We start from the raw sequence: 16,332 nt of genomic DNA, 5'->3' as shown, positions 1-16,332 counted from the left end.
AGGAGAAGAGAAAGAGAAAGAAAAAAGAAAAATTCTCCTCTTTTGGGACCACCAAAGAAACGGAGGGGAAAAAAGTTCCAGCTTTTTCCAGGGAAGACGGAAGCCACAAGAGAGATTGGCGATGGGCATCCAGAACTGGTTGAGATGATGAAGGCAACGGATGTCTGGGTGGCTCTACACCATTTCCACGTTGAGTTGATTCCTTCCATTGAGGAAAAAGAACAAGAAAACAGGGAAAGCCATCTTTTAAAACGGCAAGAACGGGATCTGAATCTCCTTCGATCTGAATCTCCTTCGAGTAAAATCCAGAAGCATTTGAGAGGGGAGTGGAGGGGACCAGAATTCCTGGGAAGTTTAACTCCTTTTCCCTCTCCCTGTTTGGCAAAGTCAGAGGAATCCTGGAAGACTTCCAGCCACCGACCGACCGACAGAAGTCGAGATGGAGCCGGGTTTTTAAATAAAGAGAATAATTTAACGCGTCGTTGTGTTGGCTTAGCGCTCAAGTTTTCATGCAAGAAGCAAAAAAAGCATGCGGCACAGTCCTCGAGGGTCAGGCGTTCCAAAAGACCCCCCCTCACGTTTCCACTGGACTAGGAACCATGCTGTTGGGGGTATCTGGGAGCTGGGATGATAAAGAGGTGACGTCGCTGCCTGAGGAGTTACCTAAGGAGCCGGATTCAGAAATGGAGAGCTGTAGACGAATGTCAAAAAAAAAGAGGAACAAAATAGGGAGAGAGAAGTTAGAAGAATGGGGGTCTTCAGACAGAAGAGACTGTATTTTAATTCAGGTCATCTTTGACTTACAATCATTCGTTAAAGTAACTGTTTGAAGTTACAGTGGCATTAAAAAATGACCAGTCCTCGCACTTACAACCAGGGGTGGGGCTGCTGGAGGTTCGCAGGGGTTCGGGAGAACCTCTAGCTAGGATTCTGTGCAGTTCGGAGAACCCCAAATCCCACTTCTGGCTGGCCCCTCCCTTCCCAGGAGTCCCCACGTGGCCCGTTTTGGATGCAGGTAACTGCAGAGCACGCCCGGAGGCTCGGGGAGGGTGAAAAATGGGCCTACTGGAAGTTCGGGAAGGCCAGAAATGGGCCCGTTTCTGTCCTCCAGAGGCCCTCCGGAGCCTGGGGAGTCCGTTTTCGTCCTCCCGGAAGCTCAAGAAAAGCCTCCGAAGCCCGGGAAGGGCAAAAATGCTGGGGCCCTCCCGCTGTGGTGCAAGAGGCCGACAAGGCCACGCCCACCATGGCCACGCCCACCCAGCAACCGGGCAGAGAACCCCTTGCTAAAATTTTTGTAAGCCTACAGCTGGACAGACGATACTCTATTTTAGTACAGGTCATCCTTGACTTAATAATCATTCGTTAAAGCGACTATTTGAAGTTACAGTGGCAATAAAAAATGACCGGTCCTCGCACTTACAACCATGGGCAGCATCCCCATGGTCACATGATCAAAAGGGGCATCTATTTTTGAGGATCTGGCTGGAGAATTCTGGGAGTTGGAAATCCACAGGTCTTAAAGTTGCCAAAGTTGGGCACTCCTGGGCTGAAGTTTTGCATCCATATTCCGGCGATTTATTTTCTTTCCCACCGTGACAAATCCTCCCTCTTTGTGGCCAGAGTAAACCCGTAGGAAGATTTATCCACAGGAAGATTCCTTAAAATTAGGTAAATTACCCCAAATTAGGTAAATGTGGTTTTTCATCAGGTAAACACACACAAACCCATGACTCACCCCAACAGAGACACTTAAGCTGACTTAAAAGATGGCCCCATGAACTAAAATATATTTAAACAATACAGCCAAAAGACAAACAGAGGTAGATGCAAGCATTTTGTATTGACTCATCAGAACCTACATTACGATAACACGGTTAAAATCAGCCTCAAATATAAGATCTATTAGATCTACTTTAACCGTGTTATCGTAATGTAGGTACTGATGAGTCAATGCAAAATGCTTGCATCTACCTCTGTTCCAGGGGTGAAATCTACTTACCTTCCCTACTGGTTCGGAAGTGCGTGCACGTCACATGCAATTTTGGACCCTCTGCGTATGCGCAGAGGGTAAAAAACAGGTTATTTCCTAGTTAAAACCAGGAAGTAATGACATCCGGGTGTGTGGGCGGAGCCTTGCGCTGCCGCCACTACCAGTTCTCCAAACCACCACCCGCCGCTACAGATTCGCCCGAACTGGTGTGAACCAGTAGCATTTCACCCTTGCTCTGTTCGTCTTTTGACTGTATTGTTTAAATTATTCAAAGGGACTAACTGTTTTAAAATATATTTAACACTCTCCCAAAGTATTCCTATTAAGAGGAAAACCAATGAAATGATCAACCGTGATATGTTGAAACAACCTAAAGATCATTCAAGGATCTTGCTTTTATAAATTCCCTTTCTAGTTCTCCTTCCATATATTCTCCCCTTTTCTTAAGGCAGAATCCAGGGAGGTGACTGATGCTGCCAGAGATAGGGGAACCAGCCCTAGGGATGAGTGGGGTGATTTTAAGTGGCAATGCAACAAAAGGCACCTTCCCCTCCTCCCTGCCCTCCAGTTATGGGGTGGATTCTCAGGCTCTTACCAGTTGCTGGAAGGCGGGTTGATCCAAGTCGCTCTGCAGAGCAAAATTGCTGAGAGCTTTCCAGGGAGGCTGGTACGTCTGCACCTCTACCGCGCTCCCTTGCACGGCGCTGTCGTGGCGGATGGGGCTGCCCGCAACCAAAGGGGTGCCAGTTAAGCCCTGCAAACTCTTGGGGGGAGACCGGAAGGGAGAAAGTTGGAGAAGAAAAGGTCAGCTCGAATGCAGCCGAATCTGCTCAGTTTCAACCATGATCCCACATTCTCTGCAGTCTGTTTTCAGCTTTCATTTGGCCCCTCTAGATGGCATATTGGGGAAAGCTTGGGGGGGCATAGAGGATGGCTTTTGGGATGTCTTGTCCCAAATCAGAAATTAAACCAGCTTTCTCCTCACTATCACCTAAACTCAACACTTCAGCTGTGGAATCAACGATTAATGTCCCACCGTAACTGCAGAGAATGGGAACATGTCGTACCGGAAAGGGGAAATGCTTAAAAATCACCTTTGGACACTTATTGCAGTCCACATCTTTGCAGGCTACGTATGGAAGTGGGGAGGGCAGGGATAACTGGCAAATTAGTACTGAGAACTCTTGACATGATCAGAGGTGTGTTCTCAACGGTGAGCAGAGCTTTCTGGCAGCCCTGAGTATGTAGAAGCGATCAGGCAACGAGGGAGGTTATTGTTATTATTAGAAAAAGAAGTAAAAAGAGAGAGATTGTCTTCTAAAGAACTCTCCAGTTCTTTATGTATGCAAAAATACATAAAAGTGGTGAACAGCCACATCCCTACGGAGAAAGATTGTGGGGGCAATAAGCTGATATAAAATATACAAAGGTATGAAGGCTATTGCTTAACGCATTGTAAGCCGCCCTGAGTCTCCGGAGAAGGGCGGCATATAAATCAAATTTAAAAAAAAAAAAGAATTATTATTATTTTTTAATTTATATGCCGCCCTTCTCCGGAGACTCAGGGGGGCTTACAATCCTTTAAGCAATCGCCTTCATACTTTTGTATATTTTATACAAAGTCAGTTTATTGCCCCCACAATCTGGGTCCTCATTTTACCTACCTTTGAAAGGATGGAAGGCTGAGTCAACCTTGAGCCTGGTGAGATTTGAACTTGCAGTAATTGCAGGCAGCTGATGTTAATAACAGTGCTTTAGTCTGCTGTGCTACCAGGGCTCCTCTAATCTGATTGTTTTTAATTAGTTTGGGGAATCTGGAAAATTATTTGAGGGGTGGAATTAAAAAAAACCTCACTTACTGAATAAGCTAAATGCCAATGCCTGTCTGTATGTCATCTATCTATCTATCTATCTATCTATCTATCTATCTATCTATCTATCTATCTCCATCCATCTACCTACCTACCTACCTATCTATCTATCTATCTATCTATCTATCTATCTATCTATCTATCTATCTATCTATCTCTACCTATATCCATCCATCCATCCATCCATCTAAAAACTAAAAGCCAGACACCCCCTCCCACCCCCCAAAGAAAGGGGGGAAGGGCTCTGACTGCAAGTCACCATCTTGCCTTTTCTGACTCCTTCTGGGAAGGATTGGAATTAATTTTTAAGATGCCAGAAGATTCCCCACCACCACCACCACACACACACACACACACACACACACACACACACACACACTGCTATTAGCCAGCTGTTCCACTCCATCAGCCATCGATGGGAGGGAGCAGTACATCCAATCCTTTGATTTATGGAATCAATCAAAGTAATTTGATTCTGATAAATGAGGAGGAGAAAAAAAAACCCCTCCTGCCATGAGCCAGCCCCGCCTATTTTCCCCACTTCTGCTTTCACCCCCCCCAATCCCTTTTTCCCTCCCCATCTGGTGCAACCACGATGGTTTTCAGCAAAGCAGCTCAGAACATCTGGAAGGCAGGCTGAGATGTCTTCTGCAGAATTTACAGCAGAGATCAAATAACTTTTAGCAGAAGGGAACACTATGGAAAAACAGCAAACAAACCCACAGCTAAACTATCCATATTTTTGGGAAGTCCTTTTTAAAAAACAACACCCACCAAACATTAAAAATTTGGCTTGCTTTAAAAACAGTCCCCAAAATCAGGCTTATTTGAAACAATCCCTTTACTTTTCTGTAGATGAAATAAATATAAAGAAGATATCGAGGCTGCTTTTGGGGGGGACATTTTTTAGAAATAAGTTTGATGAATCATTATGGCTGTTATGGTTGTTAATATTATTGCCATCATCATCTTCCTGCCTTTCCTTGCAGACAGATTGACTCACGCAGAGATCTCCTACACGAGACACTATTGATCTTGAGCCCGGAAAAAAGAAAATCAATATTGCTTAAATATCACCTGGCGGACAGCGGCAAATAAAAATAGATATTATTGCTGCGCTTAAGAGCCTAATGGTGGAGGAACCCTTTGCGGTGCAATGCTAGGATCTGTGCAACTAGGGCTTAGGCCCCAAAGAGGAGCTGCACCTACTTTAGGTACTGAGTAGATTTGCACCCTGAGCAGAAGATTTGCTACGCCTCTGTCAGTTGCATTGGAGTCAAAGGGGCAACGTAGGGCTACCATATCTGCACTGCGAAAGGTCTTAGGTCCTGACATGGTAATCTCAAATCTATGGGGCTTACTCCAGATTGGTGGGACTGGTTGACGACGATCCCACCACCCCAGAATTGAGATCCAAAGAAGCCCTGATCCTGAGAATTTTCCCTCCCCAGTCCTGGTCAGTCAAACTCTGCTTGGAAAAATGGCCTTTGCTCTAATTTATTTCTTTTGTTTATTAGATTTTGAGCCCAACCTCTGTTATTTTTATAAATAACTAGACACGACATATGCAATGCTCCTTCCTCTTATTCCACCTTGTAGAGTTTGGAGAGCCCAAATCCTCTCCCAAACTCCTCCCCAACCCAAGAACCCATCGCTCTGGCCCTTGCTTCCCTTACTTTCTTGAAGACCCAACAAATCCATTCCCCCACACTGAAACCTGGGGTCCATTCAACCTCTGTTGAGACTGGGGCTCTCTCTGTTGGGGAAGGGAGGGGAGGCCATTCCACCTTGGATGGGGGAAAAAAGGGGGGGAGGATGCTAAATACCTTTAGCATCTCGTGTGAATGCTACCATTCCTCACTTTTTAGACTTTGCCTATGAAGGAAGGCAGCAGGATGATGGGACAATGAATTTGGGGCTGAGCTTAATCTCCCCTCCCTTCATCAGTGGCAAAATAGATGTTGATGCCAGAGGAACCTTCCTGCCACTTGAAATTCCTTTCATTGCCTCCCTAAAGCCCCCCCCCCAAAAAAACCAGGACTCCCTAAAAGATTGGAAGGGGAGGAGGCAAGAAAAGTGCTGCCTTGAAGGAGAGAGAGAGAGAGAACCACGATTCCACCCTGCCAGAGTGTATGGGAATTGTAGTCCTGAGAGTCTGAGAGGGAGAATCTAGTGGCATTGTGGGAATTTTACTTCCAAGAGTTTGGGAGAGGGGAGCCGGCTGGCATTACATGAATTGTAGTGCTGAGAGCCTGGGAGATGGGAATCCTCCAGCATTATGGGAAATGTAGTGCTGAGAGTCTGGAAGATGGGAATCCTCCAGCATTATGGGAAATGTAGTGCTGAGAGTCTGGGAGATGGGAATCCTCCAGCATTATAGGAAATGTAATTCTGAGAGCCTGGGAGATGGGAAGCCTCAGGCATTATGGGAAATGTAGTGCTGAGAGCCTGGGAGATGGGAAGCCTCCAGCATTATGGGAATTGTAGTGCTGGGAGTCTGGAAGATGGGAATCCTCCAGCATTATGGGAAATGTAGTGCTGAGAGCCTGGGAGATGGGAAGCCTCCAGCATTATGGGAATTGTAGTGCTGAGAGTCTGGAAGATGGGAATCCTCCAGCATTATGGGAAATGTAGTGCTGAGAGCCTGGGAGATGGGAAGCCTCCAGCATTATGGGAAATATAGTCCCGAGAGTCTGGGGGGGAGGAACCCACCAGATTCAGGTGGCTGGCTCACTCCTGGGCTTCCCAATGTTCCCAATGCAAGCGGGGAGACTGGAGAGTGGGAGAGGCACTTTGGCCCGGCCCGGCCCGGCTCGGCTCAGCTCAGCTGGCTCACTTACTGCCTTGTCGCTGTGCTGCTGTTGTTGCTGCAGCTGTTTCATGAGGATGGACTTCTTCTTGTCTTTGCAGCGCTTGTTCTGGAACCAGACGCGGATCACGCGTGGGCTCAGGCCGGTCATCTCCACCAGCTGCTCCTTCATCAGCGCGTCCGGCCGCGGGTTGGCCGCGTAGCAGGTGCGTAGCGTGTGAAGCTGTTTCTCGTTCAGCACCGTCCGGACCCGCGTCGTCTTCTCTGCCTGCTTGTGCACGTGGGGACGTAGGGAAGGCTGCCGCCCAGGCACCGCATCTGCGGAGAGAAGGAGGGGGGGGGGGTCCAGGCCGGCGTGAAAAAAAGGGGGGAGGGAGGGCGAGGCGGACCCCTAGAAAGAGGGGCGCAGAAACCCACCCACCTACGCACCCCCAGCAGAGGGGAACCCCTCCCATCCCAGATTTTTTGGAGAATATTTTCTATCCTCATGTTAATCTGCTGGCCAGGATAGTAGCCCCCTTTTCCTCCGGAGGCCGAGGAGTCGGGAGGAATCCCTTTTTTCCCCCAACGACAACCCTGTGAGGTAGGCCACCAGGTCCACAGTTACCGAAGGCGCCTCTTCCGCTGAAGACAGTTTGCATCGTGGTTCTCTCGGCCTTAATAATCCCCATTGCTTTGAGAACCTGATCCGGAGCCTCATCATAATTAAGTGGCAACTAAATACGCCCTACGTCGCCCAGTGTCGCTTGACAGCGAGATGAGCGGCGTATAAATGTAATAAATAATAAAATAAAACCATTCTTATTTTGACGTGGGGAGGGGTTTCTTCGTTTTGCTGGGCATTGCAGCAACGAAACAGATAACTTTCTTGTCTCCATCTGGGCGAGGGGGTTGGGGGGCGGGCAGCAGCTTGTCCTAAAAACGGGGGCGCAGAAAATAGGGACCCATTTTATTCAAAATACGGAGGGACGGCTGAGCAGCGCAAGCGATTAGGCGAAGGCCGGCAGAACGAACTGGGGAAGCCGTCGGAAAGCCGACGATTCGCCCGTGAGAACGGGACGGGAGAAACTTAAATTGCCTCCGATTTAATTGCTTCCCCAAAAAAAAGAAAGAAAGAAAACTGAAACCCAAGAGAGAGGCCAGGTCCGAAAAAGCCAATTCGAAGAATTCTTGGTTGTTTTCCCAGCGGGAATAAAATGCGTCTACAGTAAAAGCGAAAGTAAAACTTTCCCTTTTCTCCAAGAGAAAGGAAAAGTTTACTTTCTTCTTTTGGAACCTGCAGAATTGGGGGGGGGGAAATCCCCCAATTCTAAATTCCCACACCCACACCCCAAAAAATGAATCTTTCCCCAACAGGAAAACTATTCAGCTTTTGAGATGCAAACGGATATGGTGGCGTTCCCTGCAAAAAAAAACCGAGTCCACAAGCCGTGTGAACGGAGTCACGGAGCTAAACGGAGATCCTGGCAGATTACCCGCCTCGGGATGGTCCCACAGAACAGGTCGGACCCAAAAATGCAAGGGTTGGGGAGGTTGAAAGGCCGTGTGGGAGCCCCCACGCAAAGAAAGGCCATTTTTCTTGGGATTTATTCTTCCTCCCTATCTGGAAGAGAGACTTAACGGGTTGTTTATGATGATCATAATTGCTATTATTATTATTATTATTATTATTATTATTATTATTATTATTATTATTATTATTATTATTATTATTTCCTTCTCTCAAAACAGATTCTACCCCCGCCCATTTCAATCCTTCTGATATTTCATTTTATTACTTTATTTTATTGCTAACTTCCAGACATCTCCAACGCCTGGTTTCAAACTCAGGAGCTACAGAAAGGCCCTGCGGGAATCCAGAATACCGTCCCTTCTCTTTCGGTCGGTTTTAAAATAATAAACTTATTTAAAAATATTAATCAAGGATAAATAGCGACCGGACTGCGAGGAGCGAACGCGAAAAGAACCAGTTGAAACGTCTCTAAGGCGTTTGGAAAGAAAACTGGGGGAAAAAAAAGGAGACGGGCTTCTGCTTAACTTTTTCTTTTCAAATCACCCGTAAAAATCGAGGTAGCATGCAGTTGTGAGCGCCGTGCATGTGTGTAACTACCACACGCGCGGAGACACATTCTTGTCCACGATGAAAAATTGGGTGCGTGATTTAAAAACTCCTCTTTTTCCGAACGAATCGCGCGTGGTTTTTAATACAGGTCTGCCGAGGGGCTGTATTTTAAAAAAAAGAGGCGAATTCAACTTCGCCCAACGCGCCGGGGCAGCGAATCGACCCGTTTCGACACGGAGGAGAGCCTGGGCGGGTTCCCCCAATTCCTCTTAAGCCCCCCCCCACTTAAGCCGCCCCCCCCCCCCGGCTCTTTCCAAAGATAATTTCTTTCAGGGTTTTTTTTCCCACATAAATCGTCCCTCGACCTTTCCCGGACCTGAATTAAGGCCGCGCGTGTTTAACACGGATTTGCAAGATGGCCCGCGGTGCATGCACTTTGCAAACAAGTTTTATTTAATAATAATAATAATAATAATAATAATAATAATAATAATAATAATAATAATAATAATAATAATAATGATAGTAATAGTAATAATAGTAATAGTAATAGTAGTAATAATAAATCAACAGCTTCGTTGCCCACCCGGATTTCGCTTCGGGGGGAAAAAGCCGGTTGGGTTCGTTTTCAGGCAGGTTTACCTGGCGGGGAGCTTCTCTAAATTGGGTGGGCTTCGTTGCGGGGAAAGAGGGAGCCCGGGCTGCAAACGCACCCGCGCCCTTCACTGGCTGGGAACGCGGGGAGCTTCCTTCCGAGTAAACCCTGCGAGGTTTTAGGCCTGCGGGGGTTAAAGTCTCCAGGCAACGAGGCCCTTAGATAGAAGAACGGCGACTCTATTCCCGGGCAAAACGGATGTTTGAGGTTAGAAGAAAGAGAAAAGATTGCATTTCCTTTCCTTTCCTTCCTTTTTCCTTTCCTTTCCTTTCCTTTTTCCCCTTCCCTTCTTTTTTCCTTCCTCTCCCTTCTCTTTCCTTCCCTTCTTTTTCCTTCCCTTCCCTTTGCTTCCCTTCTTTTCCTTTCCTTTCTTTTTTTTTTCCTTTCCTTTCCTTTCCTTTCCCCCTTCCCTTCCCTTCTTTTTCCTCCCCTTCTTTTTCCTTTCCTTTCCTTTCCTTTTTTCCTTTCCCCTCCCTTCCCTTCCCTTCCCTTCCCCTCCCTTCTCTTTCCTTCCTTACTTTTTCCTTCCCTTCCCTTCCCTTTGCTTCACTTCGCTTCCATTCTTTTTCCTGTCTCCCTTTCCCTTCCTTTCTTTTTCTCTTTCCCTCCCTCTTCCCTTCCTTCTCTCTTTTCATTTTTTCTCTTTCTCTCCCTTTCTTTTTTCTCTTTTTTATTTTCTCCTTTCCTTCTTGCCTTCATCACCTCCAATCGATTTCAAGAGGCACGTTTGGCCACCTCGGTTTCCAACATCATAAACGCGCAGGTGGGACTCAGAAGCCACGAGAAAGCGGGGAAGGACAAACAGGTAAAAAGGTGTGCGCGGGTGAGAGGTGGCAATTGAACCACAGAACAAGCACTATAGTAAGTATTTGGGCTGGTTTGGCAGAGGCAGATTTGGGCTTGGGGAAAGAGAAAATATGCCAGAGCAGATTTAAACAGGATCCACTCTAGTTTTATTTAGGATCGTCCTCTTAGTGAGAGCCAGTGGAGGGAGGGATTCCTGGGGACCTCTCTCCACACCCGGAAGTTCCCAGAATTCTTTTGTTTGGAGGCAATCGGGAGATTTCAGTCCAAGAACGACATTTGAGGCTAAGCCAGGGATCTACCAAACACCTCCTGCCCCACAGTTATTTTGACATTGGGAGGAACTGTTTTCTATTAACTCATTAAGGGAGATATTGGCGTTCGTTACTGCACCTCCTTGTGAGTCGCATCTGTTTACAAAAACTCATATTGTTTTCCTTTTACATTTTGACAAGAACATCTTGGAGAGAAGTGGGGAGAGAATCAAGTTTGGGGGAAAGAGAAGGTGGGGTTAGGGTCTCTAAGGGATTTCTCTGAGATTGGAGTTTCAAAAATTAGGGCTTTCTGACTAGCCATGAAGAGGCCAAGGGCTTAGCCATGCCTTCTGCTCTCTTCTGCCCCAGATGCCACTCTTTCCCCCTTTCCTTGAACCCAAGGCTGGCATCTGGGTTAGGAATGGTGGGGAGTTAGTTATGCAGCACAGCTGGAAGGTGCAGATGCTGAGGCTGCCCCAAACATGCCTGTGGGTTAAAATTAAAAAAAAAACAACCTTGTTTATTTCCTCTCTTCCTGCTAACCTTTGAAATAGCCACGTGGCCCTTTGCAACTCAGAGCACCTTAAAACTGCCCCAACCAGTGAGAGCAGCCAAACTATGACTGATCCCCCAGAAACGGTGAAAGTCCTTTGAAAAAGATTCCCTCCCCCAACAGAATGAGTGGGGGAGTGGGGACACAGAACCAAATCCCTGGAGGAGATATGGAGTTGTGGATGCAGAGAGGGCCGGAGGGAGGATGAAGCAGAAAATGCAGAGGAAGGAAGGGAGATTTGGGAAGGGGAGAAGAATAAATATGTGGGTGTCAGAGAGAGAGAGAGAGACAGACAGAGAGAGGAAGGGAGGGAGGGAGGAAAGAAAAAAGGAAGGAATAAAGGGGAGAAAAAAGGGAAGGGAGGGAGGATAAAAGGAGAGATGGGGGAAGGAAGGAAGGGGAAAGAAAGAAGGAAGGAATAAAGGGGAGAGAAAAAGGAAGGAAAGAAAGAAAGAAAGAAAGAAAGAAAGAAAGAAAGAAAGAAAGAAAGAAAGAAAGAAAGAAAGAAAGAAAGAAGACAGAGGACAAAGGAGACAGGCTAGGAAAGTAGGAAGAAAGGAAGAGGGAGGAAAGGAAGAAGATAGGGAGGGAGGGAGGGAGGGAGGGAGGGAGGGAGGGAGGGAGGGAAGGAAGGAAGGAAGGAAGGAAGGAAGGAAGGAAGGAAGGAAGGAAGGAAGGACGGGCTGCTAACTGAATGAGATTCGGGGAGGGGGCTGCCTTTGGAAGGGCGGCCGGGCTGGAGGCTTACCTGGGAGCTGGAGGTGTCCCGGCCTGGCGCCCTGCAGGTGTCCGGGGCTGCGCGGGGGGCTCTCGGCCGAGCCGGCGCCGTCGAGCAGGAGGCTGTGGTCGGCGCGGCAGAGCAGCTCGTGGTCCCGCAGCGAGAACTCGTCCCCGGGCAGGAGCTGCCGGCTGCAGACGGAGCATCGGAAGCACTCCAGGTGGTAGACCTGGTCGCGGGCGCGCATCACCAGGTCGCTGCTGCTGAAGCCGCCCGCGCACTTGGCGCACTTGATGCCGAAGAGCCTGCGGAGCCAGAGGACGGAGGGCGGCGGTCAAGCAAGCGCTGCCAGGCCGGACAGCCGCGCCCTGCCCTGCCCTGCCCTGCCCTGCCCCGCGGGACCAGACCGGAGCCCCCCGAACCTCTAAGAGCCTCCGGGGACGAATATTTCGCTAGCGACAGCTAAACAAACAGCTAAACAAATCAAGAACCCGCTCCCTTTCCCTAACAGACAGTGCTTCCCGTTATTATTATTATTATTATTATTATTATTATTATTATTATTATTATTATTATTATTATTATTATTATTGTTGTTGTTGTTGGTTAATATTTAGTGAGATTCACAGCCTTATATTATAAGGATAATAATAATACTAATACTACTACTACTACTAATAATAATAATAATAACAACAACAACAACAACAACAACGGGAAGGACTCGAGCTGCTGAGCTATTAACCAGCCTCAAAGGCTGTGAATCTCACTAAAGATTAAATAATAATAATAATAATAATAATAATAATAATAATAATAATAATAATAGGAATATTATTCCCAACCAGGCTCTTTTCGTTTACTTTTCATCTGCACAAGAATTGGAGCTGCTGCCGGCGGGATTTCGAGGCGAAACTGGGAGCAAAACGGGAGGACAACCCCGACTTTTGGCCAGAGCGAGCTTCAGACTCCTTTCCTTTCGAAATAAAACTCCCTCGAAATCCGTGGGGGTTCATGTCCGAAGAAGTCGACGCCCCCCTCCTCCCGCCTCAGGATTTGTGCACACAGGTATGTCAGCGTGCAAGGATTCCCACCCCCAAGTCTATAAGAAAGCAGGTGTGCATTGTGTGTGCACAATGCATATCTTGCATATCTGCCTATGCAAGAATTTTACAGAATTTTACCTGTGGGTGTGCCAGGACTTGTGCCCCCCATCCCACCCCGTTGTATAGAAGGCAAGTTCAGGGGTGAAATCCAAATGCTTTTACTACCGGTTCTGTGGGTGTGGCTTGGTGGGCGTGGCAGGGGAAGGATGCTGCAAAATCCCCATTCCCTCCCCACTCTGGGACCAGCCAGAGGTGGTATTTGCCGGTTCTCAGAACTACTCAAAATTTCCGCTACCGGTTCTCCAGAACCTGTCAAAACCTGCTGGATTTCACCCCTGGGCAAGTTGGTATACATGTGCGCGTGCGTGGGTGTTTGTGCAAGGGCTCCCCAGATATTTTACAGAGAGGCATGTGAGTGGCGTGCAAAGATTTGTGCCCCCAACTTTAGAAAAAGAAACACGGGTGTTTGCTTGTGTTGGTGCAAGAGTCCCCCCCTAGAGTTCTACAGGGAGGCGTGAGGGGTAAGTGGGCGTGCAAAAGAGTTTGTGTCAATGTTTTATAAAAGGCCCCGCGTCGATGGGTGTCAAGGCAAGGGGTCCTCCCCCTCCCTGAATTTCACAGGAAGGCCTCCAGGTGAGCGTTGTGCATTCTCTCTCTCTCTCTTTCTCTCTCTCTCTTTTTCTTTCCCTCTCTCTCTCTCTCTTTCTCTCTCTCTCTCTCTTTTTTTCTTCCCCCCCCTCTCTCTCTCCCTCTCCCCCCCCCTCTCTCTCCCTCTCCCTCTCTCTCTCTCTCTTTCTCCCTCTCTCTCTCTCTTTTTTTCTCCCTCCCTCCCTCTCTCTTTCTCTCTCCCTTTCTCTCTCTCTCTCTCTCTCTCTTTTTTTTTCTCCCTCCCTCCCTCTCTCTTTCTCTCTCTCTCTCTCTCTTTTCTCCCTCCCTCCCTCTCTCTTTCTCTCTCCCTTTCTCTCTCTCTCTCTCTCTTTCTCCCTCTCTCTCTCTCTCTTTCTCCCTCTCTCTCTCTCTCTCTCTCTCTCTCCCTCTCCCTCTCTCTCTCTCTTTCTCCCTCTCTCTCTCTTTTTTCTCCCTCCCTCCCTCTCTCTTTCTCTCTCCCTTTCTCTCTCTCTCTCTCTTTTTTTTCTCCCTCCCTCCCTCCCTCCCTCTCTCTCTCTCTCTCTCTCTTCTCCCTCCCTCCCTCCCTCCCTCTCTCTTTCTCTCTCCCTTTCTCTCTCTCTCTCTCTCTCTTTCTTCCTCTCTCTCTCTCTCTCTCTTTCTCCCTCTCTCTCTCTCTCTCTCTGTGTCGGGGTGGGGTGGGGAGAGATGACAGAGGGTTCCCTTTTCCTGGCAAGGCATCTTGAACTTCCGGCCATCAGGGGCTTCCAAAGCCCACGCGCCTCGCTTCACCTCCGGCAACCCGCCCTAAATTCCACCACCCCCCTCCTCAAAAGAAAACTTCCACTAAACCAGTGTTTCTCAACCTTGGTAGCTTGAAGATGGGTGGACTTCAACTCCCAGAATCCCCCAGCCAGCAGCGCTGGCTGGGGGATTCTGGGAGTTGAAGTCCACCCATCTTCAAGCTTCCAAGGTTGAGAAACACTGCTAAACGCTGGGAGTGGGGGGGAGGGAAGAGGGAGGCGAGACTCTTTTAGGGACCAAGCCCCCTCACCCCAAACTCCACTAACCCCAAGAAGCCAGGCCAGAGACCCCCCCCAAGCGGAAAACTCCCAGGAGAAGCTTAAAAATAAAAGGGGTTCCCCCCTCTCCCGCCCCCGCTTAGAAAGGACTTTTGGGGAGGGGGCTCTTCTACCTGATGTAATCTCTTTTACAGTAAGTTTTGCCATCGCGCACGAAGCAAGTACAGGTCTCGTCCAGGTACTGGCTACAATCCGCGCACTTCAGACACGCCGCGTGCCACTCCAGGTCCGGCGAGACCTTGAGGATGTACTGGTCGTGGATTTCGCTCCCGCAGCCCACGCACGTGGCGATCCCGGGTTTCTCTGCCGGGGGGGGGAGGGAAGGGGAAGAGGTGGGAAAAGCAGCAAAAGGACACTCAGGACAAACTTCGCAACGGGTTGGGCCGAAGGAGCCCCGCCCGGCCAAACGAAAAGGAACCGAGCCCCAAAGCCCCGGCTGGCAGGAGAGCCCGAAAGGGGTCGCCGAGCCCCCCCACCCCACCCCACCCCACCCAAAAAAGGAAAAGCAGCGGGAGAGAAATATTTCGACCCGACCGTTTTTTCCATCGCCCCCGTTTCCCAGATGGGTTTGAATATTATTTTTATGGATGAAAAGACGCAGAAGGGAAAAAAGAAAGTATGGACTCTCATCATCATCATCATCTTCTTCTTTTCCTTGGACACTTTCTGGCGAGGTGCTCAATTATTCCGGGCAATAAAGCCCAATTAACATTAAATTAATATAAAGATGAAGGAAAGTTCCTTTTCTGCAAGGAACAAGCATTTGCAATCCACTTTAAATTAACGTCCTCAGTAGCAGGAAAATAATAATAACCACCAGTGATACATTCATGTTTAATGAATAAAAGGGATAATAATAAGAGGAGGAGGAGGAGGAGGAAGAAATGAGTACCAATAGCAACAGGAGCCCTTGGAGCAATTCCCAGTGGGCTGCTTAGATACATGGACATTTTGAATTTAGCAGACCCTGAATATTCTGACTTTGCAAAAAAAAACACCACCTTACTTGGAATTACCTATATATCCTCCAACGTTACCTTAACAGGTCCTTGGTTAGGACTTGAACTGTAAAGTTTTTACCAGTCCCAGACTGTCAATCGAATGGAAGCTGAAAGCTTAAATAATAATAATCATCGTCTGTAACACCAAACAACATCCACATCTGCCGATCCCAGGTCCTTGGAAAAGGGCTCGGGCTAACTAAACAAAAATGCCCAAATCCAGGCTGAACATCTGGCCGACAGTGCGACGAACCAAAATAATCATATTAATAAATCTTACTTTTGCACCTCCTCTCTCTCTCTCTCTCTCTTTCTCTCTCTTTCTCTTTCTCTCTCCTCACCCTTTTTCCAAGCGGTCCATCCAAAGCACCCCCTTCTTTTCCAAAGGCATCCTTGCGCGCCCCCTCCTCCCCGTGCGCCCCAAATCTTCCCAGCGCGGGGTCTGAGCGGAGGGGAGGGGGGGGAGGGGAAATTTTTTTTAAAAAAAAAGAGAGAGAGAAACTTACTTTTGGTGTGATCCCCCATCGCACCTCCAAAAGGGGAAGGAAAAATAATATCCACCATGCAGAAGGAGATGTGGGGAAACGTTGTGATGCAGAAAGGAAAAAAAAGAAGGGGGAGGGGAAAAAAAAGGAAGAATAAAAATATAATAATATTAATAATAATAATAATAAAAGGGGAGGGGGGCGTCTCCGGCCGCTGCCCTGCTCCAGCCTAAACTCCTGCAGCCCGGCCGGAGAGCAGAGAGAGTGTCCCATACGCAGCATGACGTCAGCACGGCGCGGACCACCCACTCAGCCCCCGAAAGGGGGAGGGCCAGG

General features: G+C 48.2%; 1 protein-coding gene across 1 annotated transcript; it reads right to left on the bottom strand.

Annotated features, from left to right (window-relative positions):
- Positions 1–574: 574 nt before the first annotated feature.
- On the bottom strand, positions 575–16,075 carry ISL2 (ISL LIM homeobox 2). The gene is made up of 6 exons (XM_070953499.1): positions 16,018–16,075; positions 14,624–14,813; positions 11,747–12,021; positions 6,702–6,988; positions 2,586–2,753; positions 575–691 (listed from the first exon to the last, which is right to left on the bottom strand). Exons 1-6 carry the CDS (start codon positions 16,073–16,075, stop codon positions 575–577), a joined length of 1,095 nt encoding a protein of 364 aa, XP_070809600.1.
- Between the last annotated feature and the right edge of the window lie 257 nt (positions 16,076–16,332).

This window comes from Pituophis catenifer, unplaced genomic scaffold, assembly GCF_029215685.1.
Source record: "Pituophis catenifer annectens isolate HBS135680 unplaced genomic scaffold, rPitCat1.0.hap2 SCAF_14, whole genome shotgun sequence".
In the NCBI taxonomy this organism is placed as follows: Eukaryota; Metazoa; Chordata; class Lepidosauria; order Squamata; family Colubridae; genus Pituophis; species Pituophis catenifer.
This window is presented reverse-complemented; position numbering and strand designations above follow the sequence as displayed.